Below are 16,304 nucleotides of genomic sequence, written 5' to 3' on the forward strand. Positions count from 1 at the left end.
TTATGAAATCATCCACACATCTTTATTTAATTCTTCACCTGGATTGAATTGATTGATTTCGGATCCGCAAACTGATCTGAGCAGCCTCCGTTAATACTGTGATAATCTCAGTTCATTTTTTCAAATGGTTGCTAATACTGAAAACACAAAAAAACAAAAACAGTGACAGTGTGCATTGACAGTTTAGAATGGGCTTTTAGACAATAAAAAGCAGCATGTCCATCTAGTGTGAGTCTATCAGGAGGATATAAACACAGATCCATACATGCATGTGGATGAATTCTTATTCTACATGTCCTAAAATACATAAGAGAAAAAGAGAGGTTCATTCACACATACATATAACATTTCTGTCAACACAGATCTTGTCAGAAAAATCAGTCAACGCTAACAGAAAGTTTGGAAATCAAGTTTGTATGTACATATATACTGTATCATTTATAATATGTGTTTATATTATATGTGTTTCTATATATAAGGCTCACACAGCTACCATGTTTGATATGTACTGCAGGTCACAGTTCTCACACACAGTACACTTAATCACAGTTACAGAGAGATCACCATATTCTGGACACAGGTTTCAATAAAACAGAAAGGCATTTGTTGGATAAGTGTCACAGAGCACAGTCAAGATAATCTGTTGGTGCATCACTGATGATCAGGGAAGGGTTTCCTCTACCGATGGTTTCTAACTGCTACTAGATATATTCTATTGCTCGCGTGCTCTTTTTCCCAGCACAGTTTGCTCCTTGTGCATGATGAAAAGTTTTGAAGTTACTATACAGGAACCGTTTGTGCATATATGTTCAGACATACAGCAGCATCATATTTACAGTTTCTATGGCAACGGGGGGACCTGTAAAAATATATCTGATGAAATAGGGGGATTCATCTGAAGACGTCACACAGGAATAGAACAGAATTAGTTTGCTTGCTGTGAGCTGCATCCCAACTAGCTCTTAGCAGCTCCTCTTTGCAGTGCACCCATACATGTACAGGCAACTACCACTCAGTTACTTTGATACCTAAAAACACGTTAAAACGTGATGATTCTCAGGCAACTTCTGGAGTCTTGAAAATCAGCATTTTTCTCTGATATCAAAGTGATCTGTCATTGTTTATTAAAGATGGGCATCAGACTTATTTATATCCTCGGGACGTGTACGTCACACTGAATCCAGAAATACCCGTATCCCATCTGTGTGTTCAGATTTGAATGAGTTATGACTCCAAGGAGGAGAAACCAGTTCCTCCATGTCTCCCTTTAACTCTTAAGTTGAAACTTCTGACACGGATGAATATATATGCACATATGTGTAGAATATCTCCGTTTATGTACCTCAGTATTCACTATTCACAGTCTGAATACATAATAACACTTAAAAGGAAAAATCCAGCCTCAAATAATCTCTAATGCTCAGGGTTACGTTGTCAGTACCTATTCATTTTTTGGTCTGTTCACTTAATTATTTCAGGTACAGTAATAGTGTTATTTGAGCAGAGCAGCAGGTTCTATAGTGTAGTGATCCACCTCAAAATAACCATCATCTCTGGAAATATGACTAGAACACCATAAAAGCAACAAAATGTTGTGCTTTTAACAATAAAGTATTAACAGGTGGACTTTTCCTTTAAGTCACAGGAAGTGTGTGATTTTTAGTCAACTGACTCGTCTTTTGTTCTACGATTCGTTGACAGTTCATTTAGTGTTGCAAAGGATTCTTACCATATGATCAGCAGCTTCTTTGATCCAGCACTTCCACAGTCGCCTCTCCATCTCCCGACGCAAAATCCACAGAGGCATCAGACAAACATATAAAAAAAACTACAAAACTATCAAAAAAAGGCTCAGAGAGTCGGGTTAATAGTAATAAAAAATAAAAGCACAGTAGAATTTGGCCTCATTGCTTAACGTTGATTGTCTTGTGTTTGGCTTGCTAGTCAGGATTTGGGGACATCAAAGACGGGTTAGGAGAAGTCCCACACAGCCTCGGTGGCATCAGTGGTGGTTGAGGCTGGAGAGTGGCAGGATGGGGCGGGAGGGCTGGATACTGGAGGGTCCTCGGGGCTGGTGAGGGGCACTGCTGGGTACATGAGGCTGAGGAAGGAGTCTCTGGTGTGCCGCTTCACCTGGAGCAGAGCAGACAGACTCAAACGGTGGCTCTTCTGAACTCTAAACCTGTGCTTTGGAGGAGCTTTGATTTGCTTCAGCTGACACAATTAAAAGTCCTAAACTCTACAGAAGTCCTGTGCTCTGCCCACTCACTGCGACTGCACACACAGAAAGCATGTTTTGGCCTTTAATTTCCATAGAGCCCTATGTTAAAATGTTCAACTTTATAGCAAAAATAAGCATGTTTACAGCCTTGTCCAATAAGCAGTTTTGGTCTTTATAGCTAAATTTGCTGTTAATGACTATTAGTGGGTGATTGTTTTCATGAAAGTCACACACTGAAATTGCATTAAGGCTTAAAGCCATGCATAATTCAGGGTGTAGTCACTCTGAGTGAGCAGGTCACTGCCCACAGATGTTTGTATGGCCCATCTCAGCTCCACCGCTTTGCTCATTTATTCACACTAAGCTCACCCATGGGTGACGTCATGGAGGGTTTGCGCATCTTTACATATAGTCAATGCCCCTACAGCATAGAATTCCTTTTTCTGTAAAGTAACTTATTAGCATATCAACAACTGAGCAAGAAATAACCATAACGCAAAGTCAACTGCAAGGAAGTTTGTTCCTAATTCTTCTAAAGCTCCTTCTTCAGTCAAAGGTCAATGCATGAAGAAGGAGAAAGGAGACATTGACTTGTATTCTATATGACAATATGAAGGAATGTTCCAGGATATGGAATGAATTCTCTTCTGTCAAATTGTGTTTAGGGGTTTTGTCTTTGCTGCCTTGCCTGTGTTGTGTTGGTTAAGATGAAACCACTTTAAAGTCAGTTTTTATTTTCAATCATGACCATTAAAGGAGTGGTTATAACCAATGCATTTTAGGTGCTTTTATATATGCAGTCCTAACTTCCAAAATAAAAGCACTACAATTAATTCATCAGCACGTCCTTTCAGACAGCAAACACATAGTGAAATGTTACATAACAGCAATTTCCCGAATGAAGCAGACGTCCTGTTTAGGAAACCCACCTGCTTGAAGAAGGCGTGGGTCAACAGTTCAGAGGCCGACGGTCTACGGAAGACAAAAACAGCATTAAAGTGCTCGTACAGTACATGGATGTAATCAGAGTTGATCAACTGTCTGATACATCTGGCTGCTCCTTCAGTGTTACGACCTGCGCTCAGGCTGCTGCTGCAGACACAGCTGGACCAGGTTGTGCAGGGTGGCCGAGTGGTTTTTGGGTCCAGGGCTCTGAGGTCTGTCAGCAGGGGGAGCGGTGGCGCTGTGGGTCAGGCTGCCTGTGGCCACACTCTCCCCGATGCCGGAGTCCACGCCGGAGCGCGACACCTTCAGCCCTCCCAGTTCTCCCAGCGGGAACGGAGCCACGTCCAGCAGGCAGCAGTGGGAGCCGCGCAGCTTCTGAAGCAGCATCTGAACAGGAAGATTCAAACACTGATGCAAACAGATTTTGTAATTTGGCTGAAGACGCATTCTTCTAGAGCAGCGTGGATGTAAGTTATTACCAGAGTGGGTGGCATGTCCTGGAAAGGCACCCTGCCGCTGACCAGCTCACAAGCCACGATACCCAAACTGTAGATGTCAGACTTCACTCCGTAACCGTGCAGGTCCTACTGAGGACAACACAACAGGGAGAGGAGAGACAGAGCAGACCACACTGAAGGTTAAACACTCACACTGCTTCCTGAAGTACGCAATGGAAAAAGGCACAAGAGCTCTATTTGGAAATAAAGCACTTAGAGGAGGAAGTGAGGCAGTTGTTCTGTAGCTTAGTGGAGGTTATGCACAGGAGAAGTGGAGCTTGTGTCATATAGAAGAAGCTGCCTTAATGTAGAAAGTCCTGACCTGTCGCAGTAGTTCTGGGCTGAGCCAGGGCAGCAGTGCTGGACTGTGATGGGGCATATCGAACACTGCCCTCATCCTCTTCCCTTCACGCATCATACTGTAAACACTGTGGAGCCCTGAGAGGTAGACGCGGCCCTCCCCTGACAGCAGGATATGACTGGCCTTCACCCCTCTGACAGGACAGGGACAGGTGGGAAACACAGGGACATCAAATTGCTTTTCCTTTGTAAAAGATGCTTTATCTTCATATGTTGTCTCCCACTGACCGGTGCACGTAGCCCATCCGGTGCAGGTATTCCAATGCCTTCAGCACACCGTACAGCAGGTACGCAATCAGGGATTCACTCATTCCATCTGGGAAATACGTCCTCAGTAACGTGTCTGCAGAGCCTGCAGGCAAAACAAGGCCAAGAGAACAGTAAGCAGCTAATTCTGTTAAATTCTGAGACAAGTGTAATTTTGGCAAGAGAGGATTCTGTGTAAAGAAATACACTCTGAAGTTTTGAGTGGGGGAAAGCAATAAAAAAGTTAGTCGTGCAAAAACCCTGAAAACTTTGACAGCGTTTGCAAAAACATGGACTTAACTTGGTTATAGTATAATGCAGAGGCTCCTCATAAACATGCACTAGATGGTGTTTAAGGATTAAAAGTTATGGTTGTGGCTGACCATAGGCCATGAGAGGTGTCAGGACCCACAGCTGGCAGCAGGAGCTAAAGACCAGGCGAGAGGTCAGCAGGTTGGAGTGACGGAAGAGTCGGGACAGCAGAATCTCATTCTGGGGTTTGACACACAATTATACATGAATAACCCTGGACGGAGAGAAGCTTGTATAACCGCAATGCCCTTTAAATGAATGTCAGCGTCAAGGATGCTGCTCACCATGAGCTGCAGCAGCTCCTCCTCTGTGCACTCGTCCAGGTTGGTTTGTTTGACGGCCACCAGCTGGCCAGTGGGGATGTGGCGGGCCATGCTCACCAGGCTCAGATTATGGAAGCCCCTTCCTGCGACACAGTCATCGGACATTAGGTGATTTCTCAGTATTGCTCTAGGGATTTAGGAGGAATAAACTCAGGTTTCGGTTTCAGTTTTGGCTGCTGCTACGGTGACTCTGTGGTGTTCTCACCCAGCTCAGACAGTAGCTGGTAGTGGGCTGGTTCGGCCGACAGCCCGGTGATGTCATCGCCACCTGCTGGCCCTTGCAGAGTGTATTCAGACCCGTCACAGCTCTGCAGGGACGCACACATACACACACCCCATAAACACACATTTATCACAAGGGTAACAGTGCAGAAAATAGAGACACTCAGCAAACAAACAGAATTCAGCAACACAGGCACGCACACACTTTAAATGGACATTAAATCATCTATGACCCTCATCTATCTCTGGCAATGACCAGGACGAGCTGATTCTGTGTTTGGCTCCGTGTTCACAAACCCCCTCCGCACTGTAGCAAAACCAGCATCAATAAAAATAACTGGAAAATAAAAGAGATAAAGGGGGACCAAAAGGAAAAACTACCGCCATATACAAATTGAAAGCCTGCAGGAAGATTGTGCTTTGACCCAAAACAATCACACACGTCCATCGTCTTAGTTTAGCATGTTAGCATTTGAAGAACAACAACAGCTGCGGCTGGTGAAAATGGAAGATTAAAATGAAAACTTCTGCTCTGATGACGGCACTGGATGAAAAGTCAATGATTTACCACAGCGATGAGAATTTCTCTAAATCCTGTCTAGACAAAAAGTGTTGCTGTGACCATCAAAAAAAAAAAGGAATAAATTGTGTCAATAAATGCTGCAGGGCCACCTCTAACAGCAATGTTATGCAACAAAATACATTTTAGATTGTGTGTTAGATTTATTCAGCCTAACTTCTCTCACACAAGACACAAACAAGAAGAAGTAAGGCAACTGAGCTAATTAGTAACAGTCAAGTCACTGCAAATTATATAGCACAGATGAAATAACTGATGCTGACCCTATAATATATATTACACAAATTCACCTGACAAGCTTAAATATTAGTGTTAAAACCCCACAATATTATACATAATATAAATGTACCTGCCTGATTTAAATATTCCCATGAAGAAAAATCAGCACCATGCCAAACACGGGGATAATATTAAAAATTCCTGTCTCTAATTTGGACTACCGTCACTAAGCAGTGGAAACTGTGAGTGGGCAGGGTGGGGGTGGATTACATTTCAACACAAAAAGCAAGACAGGAAGAATGATGTTGGACAAAATAAACCTTAATCTGATTAAAAAAAAAAAAAAGCTCAGTCACTGGATTTAACAACCAGAGCCTTTTTGCTTTTTTGTGCTATGGTGCTGTGAAAATCTTACTTATTGCACTTTTTAAGCAACTTTCTTACTAAAAATCCAGTTCTACAATATGGATCATTCATTATCTTAAAGTAGCTTTTTGTAGCAATTCTACAGACTCCTTTGTGGATACCTGCAGACAAAATTAGCTCAAGTGTGACGGTGACACTGGCTTTTGTCTTTGTTTCAGGAAGGTCTCTGCTTTGCTGTTGTGGTGATACTGAGTGAGGGGACTGTGGCCACCAGCGGGTGGCGCTGTGACACCGAGCAGAGCTATGGGAAGGAAGAGAGGATGCTTGCAGTTCCAGTGATGCAGACACATTATTGGGACATCTGTTTCACAGGCACTTGCAGAATGTGTTTCTGTGACTATAAGAAAACACATTGATTTCATCCCAGCATTTTGTCTGTATCACTAGAGGGGAATGACCTCACACATCTGCAGTACATGAATAATTATTATTAGGCAGTTAATAATAAATATTCATTATGAAGTACTGCATTATTGAAGAACATTATTAGATAGAACATTTTGATGAAAATGTTTGGGGGGAGCTTTGACAAGTCTGATGATGTCATAGTGAAGTCATCAAGGTTATCTTAATGGAGGCTTTACTGCAAAAAGTCTGCATTCTTAACTGAGTAAAATTGAGAATGTTTGCTCGAAATAAAATATCTAATGACAGTACTACTGATTTGCATTATGGAAAATGCAGTATGCAGTGTCACTGTCTATTACAACTGTAAGACAGGTCTCAGGCAGCTCCAGGCAGATAATAAATGAACAGTGATGACATGATGGATCAGTGTGACGCCTGTCACCATGCTGACAGAGCCAGTGGTTACTGACCAGGAACTGGTGGCTGGTGTCCTCATAGTGCTCCTCTATGTCCATGGGCTGGACCTGAGCGTGGGAGATGCAGGAACAATCCTGGTGGAGGGGGGGAGGAGCACAGGTGAGACATGCCCTACAGGACAAGGAGGTGTGGAGAGGAAACATGGAGCTTGGGAGTGGAGGGTGAAACGCTGCTTTGCGGAGGGTTTGGACGGGTCAGCGATGAGGCAGAGGAGCAAGCATCAGGAAATATGTGCTGTGAAGGCACTCAGAGGGTATTTTATCAGAAGTGATGGGTGGAGAGAGAATTAGAGTGATGATAACAGGCAAGAAAGAGGCAGCTGATGTGTCCCAACAGAGCTGGATAAGAGCTGCATACATATTTAGAAGCACCCATTAGATGTGAACAATGCACACATCTGATATTATCCAACTTACATTAGCCCATACCACATAGACAAATACAGAGGTGTTACACTTTTCCAACTGACTGCCCATGTAACTGCAAAATATCAGTTGCAAAAATAATAATATCAATCTGACTGCTTCTAAATCAATTGATCTGACACATATTCTCTTGCATCCGTATCTGGAAGCTCCTGAGTTTACCTCCAGCACCAGCATTGATCCAACTGATTCGTGACTACACATCCACTAGGTCACAACTCGGCGACACGGACCGATCGAGCAAAACCCATGCGGCGTGAAATTCTTACCAAGAAAGACATGGAGTCCTTTTGGCGACGGTAAAATCACGGTCTTTGGCATTCATCCGCTCACAGGCTGCAGGAGACCGACCGCGGTGGAGGGAGACGGGAGGATGAAGCTCAGCAGTGTAATACGAGACGCACGGAGAATCCCCCTCTAGACTAGAAAGCAGCCAGCATCCATCCATCCAGCCTCTCATCCATCCGTCTGCAGCTTACCTGGCTGCATCAGAGAGATCTGAGGAAACGAAAATTCACCAGAGGAGGTCCCCGTCCAGCAGCCCTCTCAGAGGTGTTGGCCTGAGGAGGAAAAATGGGGGTGAACCCTGGAGTTCCCCGTGAGAAATTAATATAGTTATTATTGCAGTGACGCCTTTGTTTATGATGAACTCATATCAGCCTGTGTTTGCTGATTGGAGTCCAAAAATGTGTCATTAATTATCACATTAACTGTAGCCATTTTAGCTAACCAGAACACGTTCCTTATTCCAACTGACGGTTAATGTGACTGTTAGCAAAAGAACCGAGTGTTATGCTAATTATTTAGTTTTGGAGAACATTACGCAGTCATTTTAACGCTGTAAAGGGGCACATACTGTAGGTCTCCTGTTTCGATTGCTAAGCTCAGCAAATTAACATATTTATCTAGTTGGAGGAGTGAGCTAACGTTAGTCTTTTCTTATATTTATGTAAAGTAGCCTCCGTTTAACGAAAACAAGCCGCTCACCTTCTCCTCTCGACAGCAGTTCTGGTGTAAACAAGTCAGAAATACGAAGCAAAAACGTCGTATAGTTCCTGCACTTCACATTCTTTTATTCTTTCGGGGTTGCGCGGAAAGTTTTACTGTTAATACCGAGCCGCAGAATAACATCAACAAAAAAAATGTAGTCTTTTAATTTGACACAGATAACTGTCGCGTAAAAACATACGTCACCAGACTGGCTGTCACCACTTGATGACGGGAGTCGCTGTTAGCCCATGTTAGCCTGCTCCCCTCCCTTCCTGCCCCTCCATTGTTTGAGGCTTTGGGGAAGGATTGACAGACACCGCATGTCCTCCTGGAGCTACCGATGCTGTGGAATAACATTGACTTAGGGTAAGATTCGTAGCAGCCATTCGTCTTTTTCTTTTAGTTTTTATAATCAACTCTGGGATGTTAAGAGAAGCCGCTAGTATGAGCTCGATGTCTTTGTTAGCCAACGCGATGCTAAGCAACAGAGAAGCTGTTATCCAACTGAGCAGAGCTGAACGAGAAGCGAGTTTATAGTATTTATTTATTTACTACACGTCATTTTTAGCGTAGTGAGATTTAGTTAAAAGGCTAACAGGTAGCTCACCTGTAGTTTTAGCTGTATAGATAAATGTTAGCTGACCTGCTAAACTATTAACTTTAGCTAACGTCGTGTTTTTAAATAGCACTAATCTCGTTTAGCATCCATATATTAGCTTTCATACTAAAGTGTAATAAACTTGTTATAGCTCACTGACAGCTGGACATGAATATCAATACAATCTATCAAAATATCATCCATCTACTGTATAATCATTACCAGTTCCCTTACATCGGCATAATCAAACTGTAGGAGTTACAAGCAAGAGTTTAATTTCTCATTTTCCCCCCAAACAGCCGTTTCTTCAGTGTAATATTTGTGTAAATTTAAAGCTGCAGCTATTAATAGAGTAGTTGTCAGCTATTACATTGATGGACAACTACTTTGATCATCGATTAATCTGTTAAATTATTGTATAATTATTATTTTCTGGTTTCTTTCCTCTTTTATGGCAGTAAACTCTGGGTTTTGGACAGAGCAAGAAATCTGTGCTCATCTTGTGCTTTGAAAAAACACTGATCAACATTCGTCACATTCGTTTTTGACATTTATAGACTAAAATACGAACTAAGTATTAAAAAAATAAACGACAGATGAATTGACAATGGAAATAATTGTTAGTTGAGAGAGTAGAGAGTAGCTTCTATGGATTTAAAACACTTTAAATCGTCATCTCATCTCGATGATCTTAAATAGCAAAGCATCTTTAAGATAAAGGTTTTGCTCAGTCAGTTTGTACAAGCAGTGGATAACACATGTGGAGGTTCGTTGTTATGGATGTAAGCTTCAGTATTTCTTCATGTTCTATGTGGCTGGTGTAATTCCTTTTGAAAGGCATGTTGAGGAATGTCTGCTGATGTTCCTGTCAGAGATTTCTGCAGTTATAGTCTCTGGTCCAGTCAGAGTCACATGCTGCTTCCAGTGTCCTGTTTCCTTTGAAGCTGGCCCTCAGGCCCTGTCCAGTTTGTCAAGCCTAAGATGTGTTGCTGAAGAAGCACAACACATAATTGGCAACAGAACATGAATATGGCTAAACAGCATCATTGCAAGCTTAACTCCGACAAGGTCATCTTCCACTTTCCTGTGATTGTATTAACATCAGCCTGTGCTGTTGAGATGCTGCTGTTTCTGCTGCTGCTCCAGTTGTAGGTCATTCTGGATTAGAGATTCAGCTGAATGACTGGATTAGATCTGAAGGGAGGTGAAGTCTGTAAAAAAGCTGATGTAATCAGCAGACTGTCCCTGTGGACAGCCGTGACAGACTCGTGCTCTGTGTTATGCTGCCGTCGTCGGTTGCACAGAGTTGCTCTCAGAGCTTCTCTCTTGCTCCACTGAGTTTTACATCTTTGTTATGTCACCACTATTAAGTGGTGGTTTCCAGATTGTGGTTAGAATGTTTCTCAAGCCAAAGGACATTGTGCATGTGGTCGATTAAATGTACACCACAAATTCCCTTTTAATTTCTGCGTTTTGGGTTAAGATTGTAGGAAAATATGGTGAAGCTGTCTGCCTGTGACTGTCTTACTCATGAGGTGAGTCACAGACACTTGGACAAGATCAGTCCTGGTAGTTTATATCAGGGGAAAGAACAAGAGTGCATTTTAAAGACACAGCTTTGATGGATATGAACATAATGGATGCAGCTCATACTAATTATAGAATATTTTGTTCACAGAATTGCCTAATGTGAACGTGGCCATTATAATTTCAGTATCAGTCAATACCAGTGTCATTAATGGGTCAGTACAGTAGATCTGCCACACATTTAATAATGGTGAGCAGCATGTTGAGGCTGTAGCATTGCGTGCATCACTTCTCCTCTAATCTCTTTCATGTAGCACACTGTTTCAGCTTCCCCGTTATGTAAGCAGGGGATGAATGTTGCCCAAAGGACTCTGCCTTTCCACAGGCGTGCTCACTGATACACATGCACCCACACAGATGTGCATGTGTCTCTGCATGCACAGGCCGACACCAGGGTCAGCGATGAACACGGCGCTCAGGCTATTCATTGCATTGTCCTTTAAAATGGTCTGTTTTTCTGTTAATGCACAAAAATACAACTACACAAAAAAGGACATGCCACGAATAGTAAACATCAAATTCAGGTTACTACTCATCTTGTAAAAACTGTTGTACAATGTCTTTTATGGCTCTATGATCAGCTGAAGTCTGCAGAAATATAAAAATACTGATGTCATTTGGGGTTATCGCAGGTTCAACTTTACAGGCTGCATCATAAACTGAAGGTAGGACATTTGGAAAATTTGGGGAGTTATTCAGACAAATGGGATCTCATGAAAGATTGCATTACAGAAAGTGTAGTCTCAGCCTCTGCTGCTTCATTTTGGTCATTCTTTATTCCAATCTTCTGGAATGTAATGCTAAATTAGTGGAAAATGTTTATGGCACCTGTTTATTGATGTTTCATATAAATATAAGATCAACAATAACCATTATGGTGTGACATACTAAAGAGCAATGAGCTAAAATAAAAATCTTGCAAGTTATATTACCGTGAAATATGAAGCACATGTCCATGGCTGCTCAGATTCCTTTTCCAGTCTTCTCCTTGGAGCTCATCCCTTTAAGAGACCACATCCTGTTTCATTCCTGATGTCATCCCTTTAAGGCCGGGGACAGAGATAGGCAGCAGGATGTGGGACGGCTGTTTCTCTCTCCTCAGCCCTCCCTAAAAACAGTATGTGGCACATCAGAAGAAATGAAAACACCTCAGTTACAGCTTTATGCTCTGTTATGGTTGCAGAACATCCTCCTGCAAATTGTCAATCACATCGCAATGAAAAGAGTAGAACGTTTTAGAGATTTTACTGTCATCGGTTAAAGTGTCCAACAGCAAACTCTGTGGGAGGATTTTCTTTTCCATCTGCCTGCATCGTCAGCAATCATGTAGGAAGGAGAAAAGCAGAGGCAAAGTGAAATGAGCAAAGTCATTGTGAACTCCGGCCTCTCCGGAGGATTCATGTCTTCACTCACACCTTGTTCTTCTCTCCTCTGTTGCAGGTAAAGGTGTGTGTGAGCACCACCCATCAGTGACGAGCAGCATGTGATGTCACGGCGGTAGCAGCTCCCGTATTCTGTCCAGCTTTGTGTTTTTGTGAGTGGGGAGGACATGTTTGAAGCCAAACCCCGGGCGGTGGAGAAGAAAGAGTCAAGCACAGAGACAGGTAGAAGCTACTGTCAGTAAAATATCTACACAGCAACTGTTAGCTTTGTGTACATTTTCCAGCGCCGCTCTGCCGCCGTCAGACTTCCCCGAGGTACAGTAGCTGTGCCTTTAGGCCTGATGCTATAGTTGGCGCCATCTGTCCCAGTAAACCACATATTTGCTCAAGTGGAAGGACATTGGCTTGTACAGTGCTGGAGCCAAGAGAACACACACACATTCAAATGCTTCATCAGCCCACAGGAGCATTTAAATCTCCCCAAGGCTGCACAGATTTTCCAAAATAAAAGCATCCCGTGCCATTTACTTACTTAGTATTTTAATTATGATGCAGGGTGTGTTTTTTTGTCACCAAATGATGGTTTGGATTATGGCCTCCATTAAGTGATGAATAATTAGAGTGTAAACATATCAGGAATATTTTGTGAGAGGTCGACTGATATGTTTTTTTTTCAGCGCTGACTTCAATACAGATACATAAAACTCACTATTTGGAACTGATATACATTTAGAGTAAAAATGAAAATCCTTATCACAAACTTGAACTTTGGTAAAATTACTTTTTTTTAAAAATAAGTTTTACATGTTTGATTAAGACGTCTACGTTGATATGATTATTTCTGATGTGTAACCAATCAGATTGAGTCCACAGGAGTGTTGACTAGAAATAGAGAGAGGCAGAAGTAACACATTTTAAAAATAAAAGTTGGTTAAAAGACATAACAAAACACAAAGAACCAACACTTTAAAAACCAGGGCTGCAATCAGTCAAAGCCTATTTAGCGGGTTAGTTTTTTGTTATTGTCATAGCTCAGATCTGCATTGAACCTGTTCACTTCCTTGGCAAACATTACAGGAGCATAAAGACTGGAAGCAGGTGGACACAGCTGGTTGCTCTGTTGTTTGGAACAGCAAACAAGATACAAGTTAATTAATTAACTTTAGAGGCTTTGGACAGAGTCAAGCGTGCCGTTTCCTCTCGTGATGCTAAGCTAAGCATGTCCTGGCTGCACCTTTATATCTAGTAAATGTACATCATGCTAGACTAGAACTGACATTAATCTTAAAAATATCTCAAAATAATGACGGTACTTGACCCTGAGCCACTGGATAAGTTTTGCGTCCGTCTATGTTCCAGATGAGGGGCTGGGCAGCAGTGGGAGACATTATGGTTCTGGCTCGCTGGGCTCTGGTTCGGCTGGTTCTGTCTACCTGTCAGACAGCCAGGACTGGGTGGTTTCCCCGAGCTGCTCTCCAGACGAAGGCCCCGTCCAGCACAACGCCATCTCCCCCATGCTGGCCGAAGAGACTTTCCGCTACATGAGTAAGTGTTTGATTCTCCACCAAACAACTGGCTCAGATGTAGGGCTGACAACAACTAAATTAACTCTGCTTTCTTTTGATTGGTTAATCCTGTGCTGACATCAATGGGCAGATGGTGAGTCTGAGTGCATTAGACACGTGAGGGATTCATTTTATACAGTGCGCATCCCGTTCAATTAAAATCACAGGGATTTGCTGTGGATATTATTCGGGACAGGGTTCGTCATTGTGTCTGCTTGTGTGATCTCGACTGTGACGCCGTGAGAGTGGAAGAGAGATAAAGAGAGAGAGAGAGAGAGAGAGAGGAATCCAGTGATCCAGCCAGCGGAGTTCAGAGCCAGAGTCACGGGACAGACAGCAATGAGGGAGATCTGGGGGGAGTGGACAGACAGGGGATGAAGACAGGACAGTGGACAGGAGAGACCCAACATGCCGGTTTTAAACATCCAAAATGAGGAAGCGTACGATAACTTCGCCGTGGAAGGTGAGCGCAGATGTTATCGCAGAGCTGGGTGTGTGTGTGAGGCAGACACGTGAGCCGATGCGACGGCAGAAGCAGCTCGGCAAGGTCGGGGTGGAGGGGAAAGTGTGTGTGTTGTTTGAAAGACAGGAAGTGGGCAAATCTTGTGCTGTGTTTACATTCAAACAAGTCGTGGTATGTGGGAACAGTGTCGGCTACATACAGCTTCCTGTTTAGCTCATACTTGCACTTTTCGGCAGTTCAGTTAAAAAAAAAAAAAAAAACACCAACTACAACTTAACCAGGTTTTTTGCAGTATGTCAACACTATTTTTTCCTTTATCTTAACCTTTGTTGATGATTGAACTCTCCAAAACCACTTAAAGAGCAAAACTATTTCACAGCAATGCACATGATGATTTAAAAAAATGACAAAAAAGTTTGTTGCTTGTTAAGTGTTGCACGTGTGAGGGAAGGGGTACAGTAAGGGCCTCTTAGTTTCATGTTCCTGCTCGCTCTACTTCTGTGGTGTTAAACCAAACACAGCCTATTAATAGCACGTGCACAGACACGGCATGTTAATATTCAGATGCCCTCTGGTCGTCTGAAAGCAGCACATATGGAGAAATGTGTGGTTTTGACGTACAGTATTTAGCGGACGATGTTGTCATAGTCTAAATATTTCAGCACTCTAAAATGATGATACAAGCATCTCAGGGATCAAGTATCCCAGCTTTGTGTCATGTTGTGAAATTGGAGGAGGAATTGGAGAGGTTTTTTTTATGTCAATTTAGCAGCACTGAAATCTCACTGTTCATGAAGTGCACAATATATAAGCTTGTGGTTTTGGAAGTGTAACAGAGATGTTAACATTCACACAGGGGCAGATTTGGAGGATTCAAGCTAGTATTGACTCTCGCTCCAATGTGTATTTTCTGCCCGATACATCCATGGAAAAACTATCAGTAAAGCAGTATATCGCATAACTTCCTCTTGTGATACGTTATTTATAGCTCTGGCAACAGATATGAAGACGTAGCTTCACTTTGCTACTCAGCTGTGCTCTGCTACATGTGCTGAACACAGTCTGAGAGTTTTGTGAACAATTGAATCGCAGCTGCTGGACAAACTGATGACACTAAAATATCCCAAACAGCTTTTCATATTCTATAGAAAGGTTTCATTTTCAACAACATACACTACTGTTCAAAAGTTTGGGGTCACTTAAAAATGTCCTTATTTTTGAAAGAAAAGCAGTTTTTTTCAATGAAGATAACATTAAATGAAACAGAAATACAGTCTAGTTATTGTTAATGTGGTAAATGACTATTCTAGCTGATTTTTAATGGAATATCTCCATAGGGGTACAGAGGAACATTTCCAGCAACCATCACTCCTGTGTTCTAATGCTACATTGTGTTAGCTAATGGTGTTGAAAGGCTAACTGATGATTAGAAAACCCTTGTGCAATTATGTTAGCACATGAATAAACGTGTCATGGAAAATATGAAATTGTTGGAGAAACATTTGAACGGTAGTGTACACGCCGACTCTACTTTAAACAGATTTCCACAACCAGACTAATGAGGGTCACTGCTTCATGACAACTTGTCGCTTATAAAATGCATGATGATAAAGTGAAGGAAAGTTAAGTGACGTGTCTTGAAGAAAAAGAAACTGATAGGGGGTGAAGGGCAAAGAGCAAATAAGTGAATTAACATATGATGAAATCTAAATAGCGGTGATTAAACACACTGATACCACAACGCACTGAATACTTACAGAACTCCTGCTTTTTTTCTTAGGGGTGTTTTTCAGTTACAACTTGGAATGTGCAGCAGAATCACTATCATGATGCCATTAGTCATGAGTCACACCGTGGATTCTGCTCCTAATACAAAGTATAACACAAAAACACAACAAGTCAACTGATTAATTGTCAACTGTCACCAGCTATTTTAGTAGTTGATTAATTGGACTGACTTGGACTTAATCCCCAGAGAGAAATTCTGTTGTTACTGCAGTTGGGTCTTCAACAACAAGGGGTAAACAGCAAGACAACACAGAATATTAGGGTCAGGTATAAAGTGAAGTTAACGTAAAATAAAATACAATGTTATAAAATAGAATAAAATAGAATAAA

The 16,304-nt window shown here is 42.2% G+C and overlaps 2 protein-coding genes across 8 annotated transcripts in view; one reads left to right on the forward strand and one right to left on the reverse strand.

The window, feature by feature from the left end:
- On the reverse strand, nt 1-12,311 carry stradb (STE20 related adaptor beta). 4 transcript variants are annotated; one of them, XM_055008543.1, is made up of 14 exons: nt 12,192-12,311; nt 12,025-12,083; nt 11,709-11,884; nt 7,871-8,187; nt 7,170-7,250; nt 5,110-5,212; nt 4,866-4,987; nt 4,653-4,761; nt 4,252-4,375; nt 3,986-4,157; nt 3,646-3,750; nt 3,297-3,553; nt 3,151-3,193; nt 1-2,133 (listed from the first exon to the last, which is right to left on the reverse strand). In XM_055008543.1, the coding sequence occupies exons 4-14, from the start codon at nt 7,880-7,882 to the stop codon at nt 1,972-1,974; spliced, it is 1,290 nt and encodes a 429-aa protein (XP_054864518.1). In that variant the 5' UTR covers nt 7,883-8,187; nt 11,709-11,884; nt 12,025-12,083; nt 12,192-12,311; the 3' UTR covers nt 1-1,971. The 4 variants fall into 4 exon arrangements, with proteins under 4 accessions (XP_054864518.1, XP_035802687.2, XP_023122937.2 ...); XM_035946794.2 differs by having other exon boundaries at nt 12,025-12,222; XM_023267169.3 differs by lacking the exons at nt 11,709-11,884; nt 12,025-12,083; nt 12,192-12,311 and adding an exon at nt 8,589-8,755.
- trak2 (trafficking protein, kinesin binding 2) overlaps nt 12,239-16,304 on the forward strand; it is an 18,713-nt gene continuing 14,647 nt past the window's right edge. For 2 of the 4 annotated variants that reach the window (XM_023267164.3, XM_023267165.3), the window contains exons 1-2: nt 12,239-12,380; nt 13,518-13,703. In XM_023267164.3, the coding sequence (XP_023122932.2) occupies nt 12,326-12,380; nt 13,518-13,703 (241 nt within the window). In that variant the 5' untranslated portion in view covers nt 12,239-12,325. Of the gene's footprint in view, nt 12,381-13,517; nt 13,704-13,814; nt 14,187-16,304 lie in introns of those variants that run through there. The other 2 variants (XM_023267167.3, XM_023267168.3) reach the window with 2 other exon arrangements.

Source organism: Amphiprion ocellaris, chromosome 24 (genome assembly GCF_022539595.1).
Source record: "Amphiprion ocellaris isolate individual 3 ecotype Okinawa chromosome 24, ASM2253959v1, whole genome shotgun sequence".
NCBI lineage: Eukaryota > Metazoa > Chordata > Actinopteri > Pomacentridae > Amphiprion > Amphiprion ocellaris.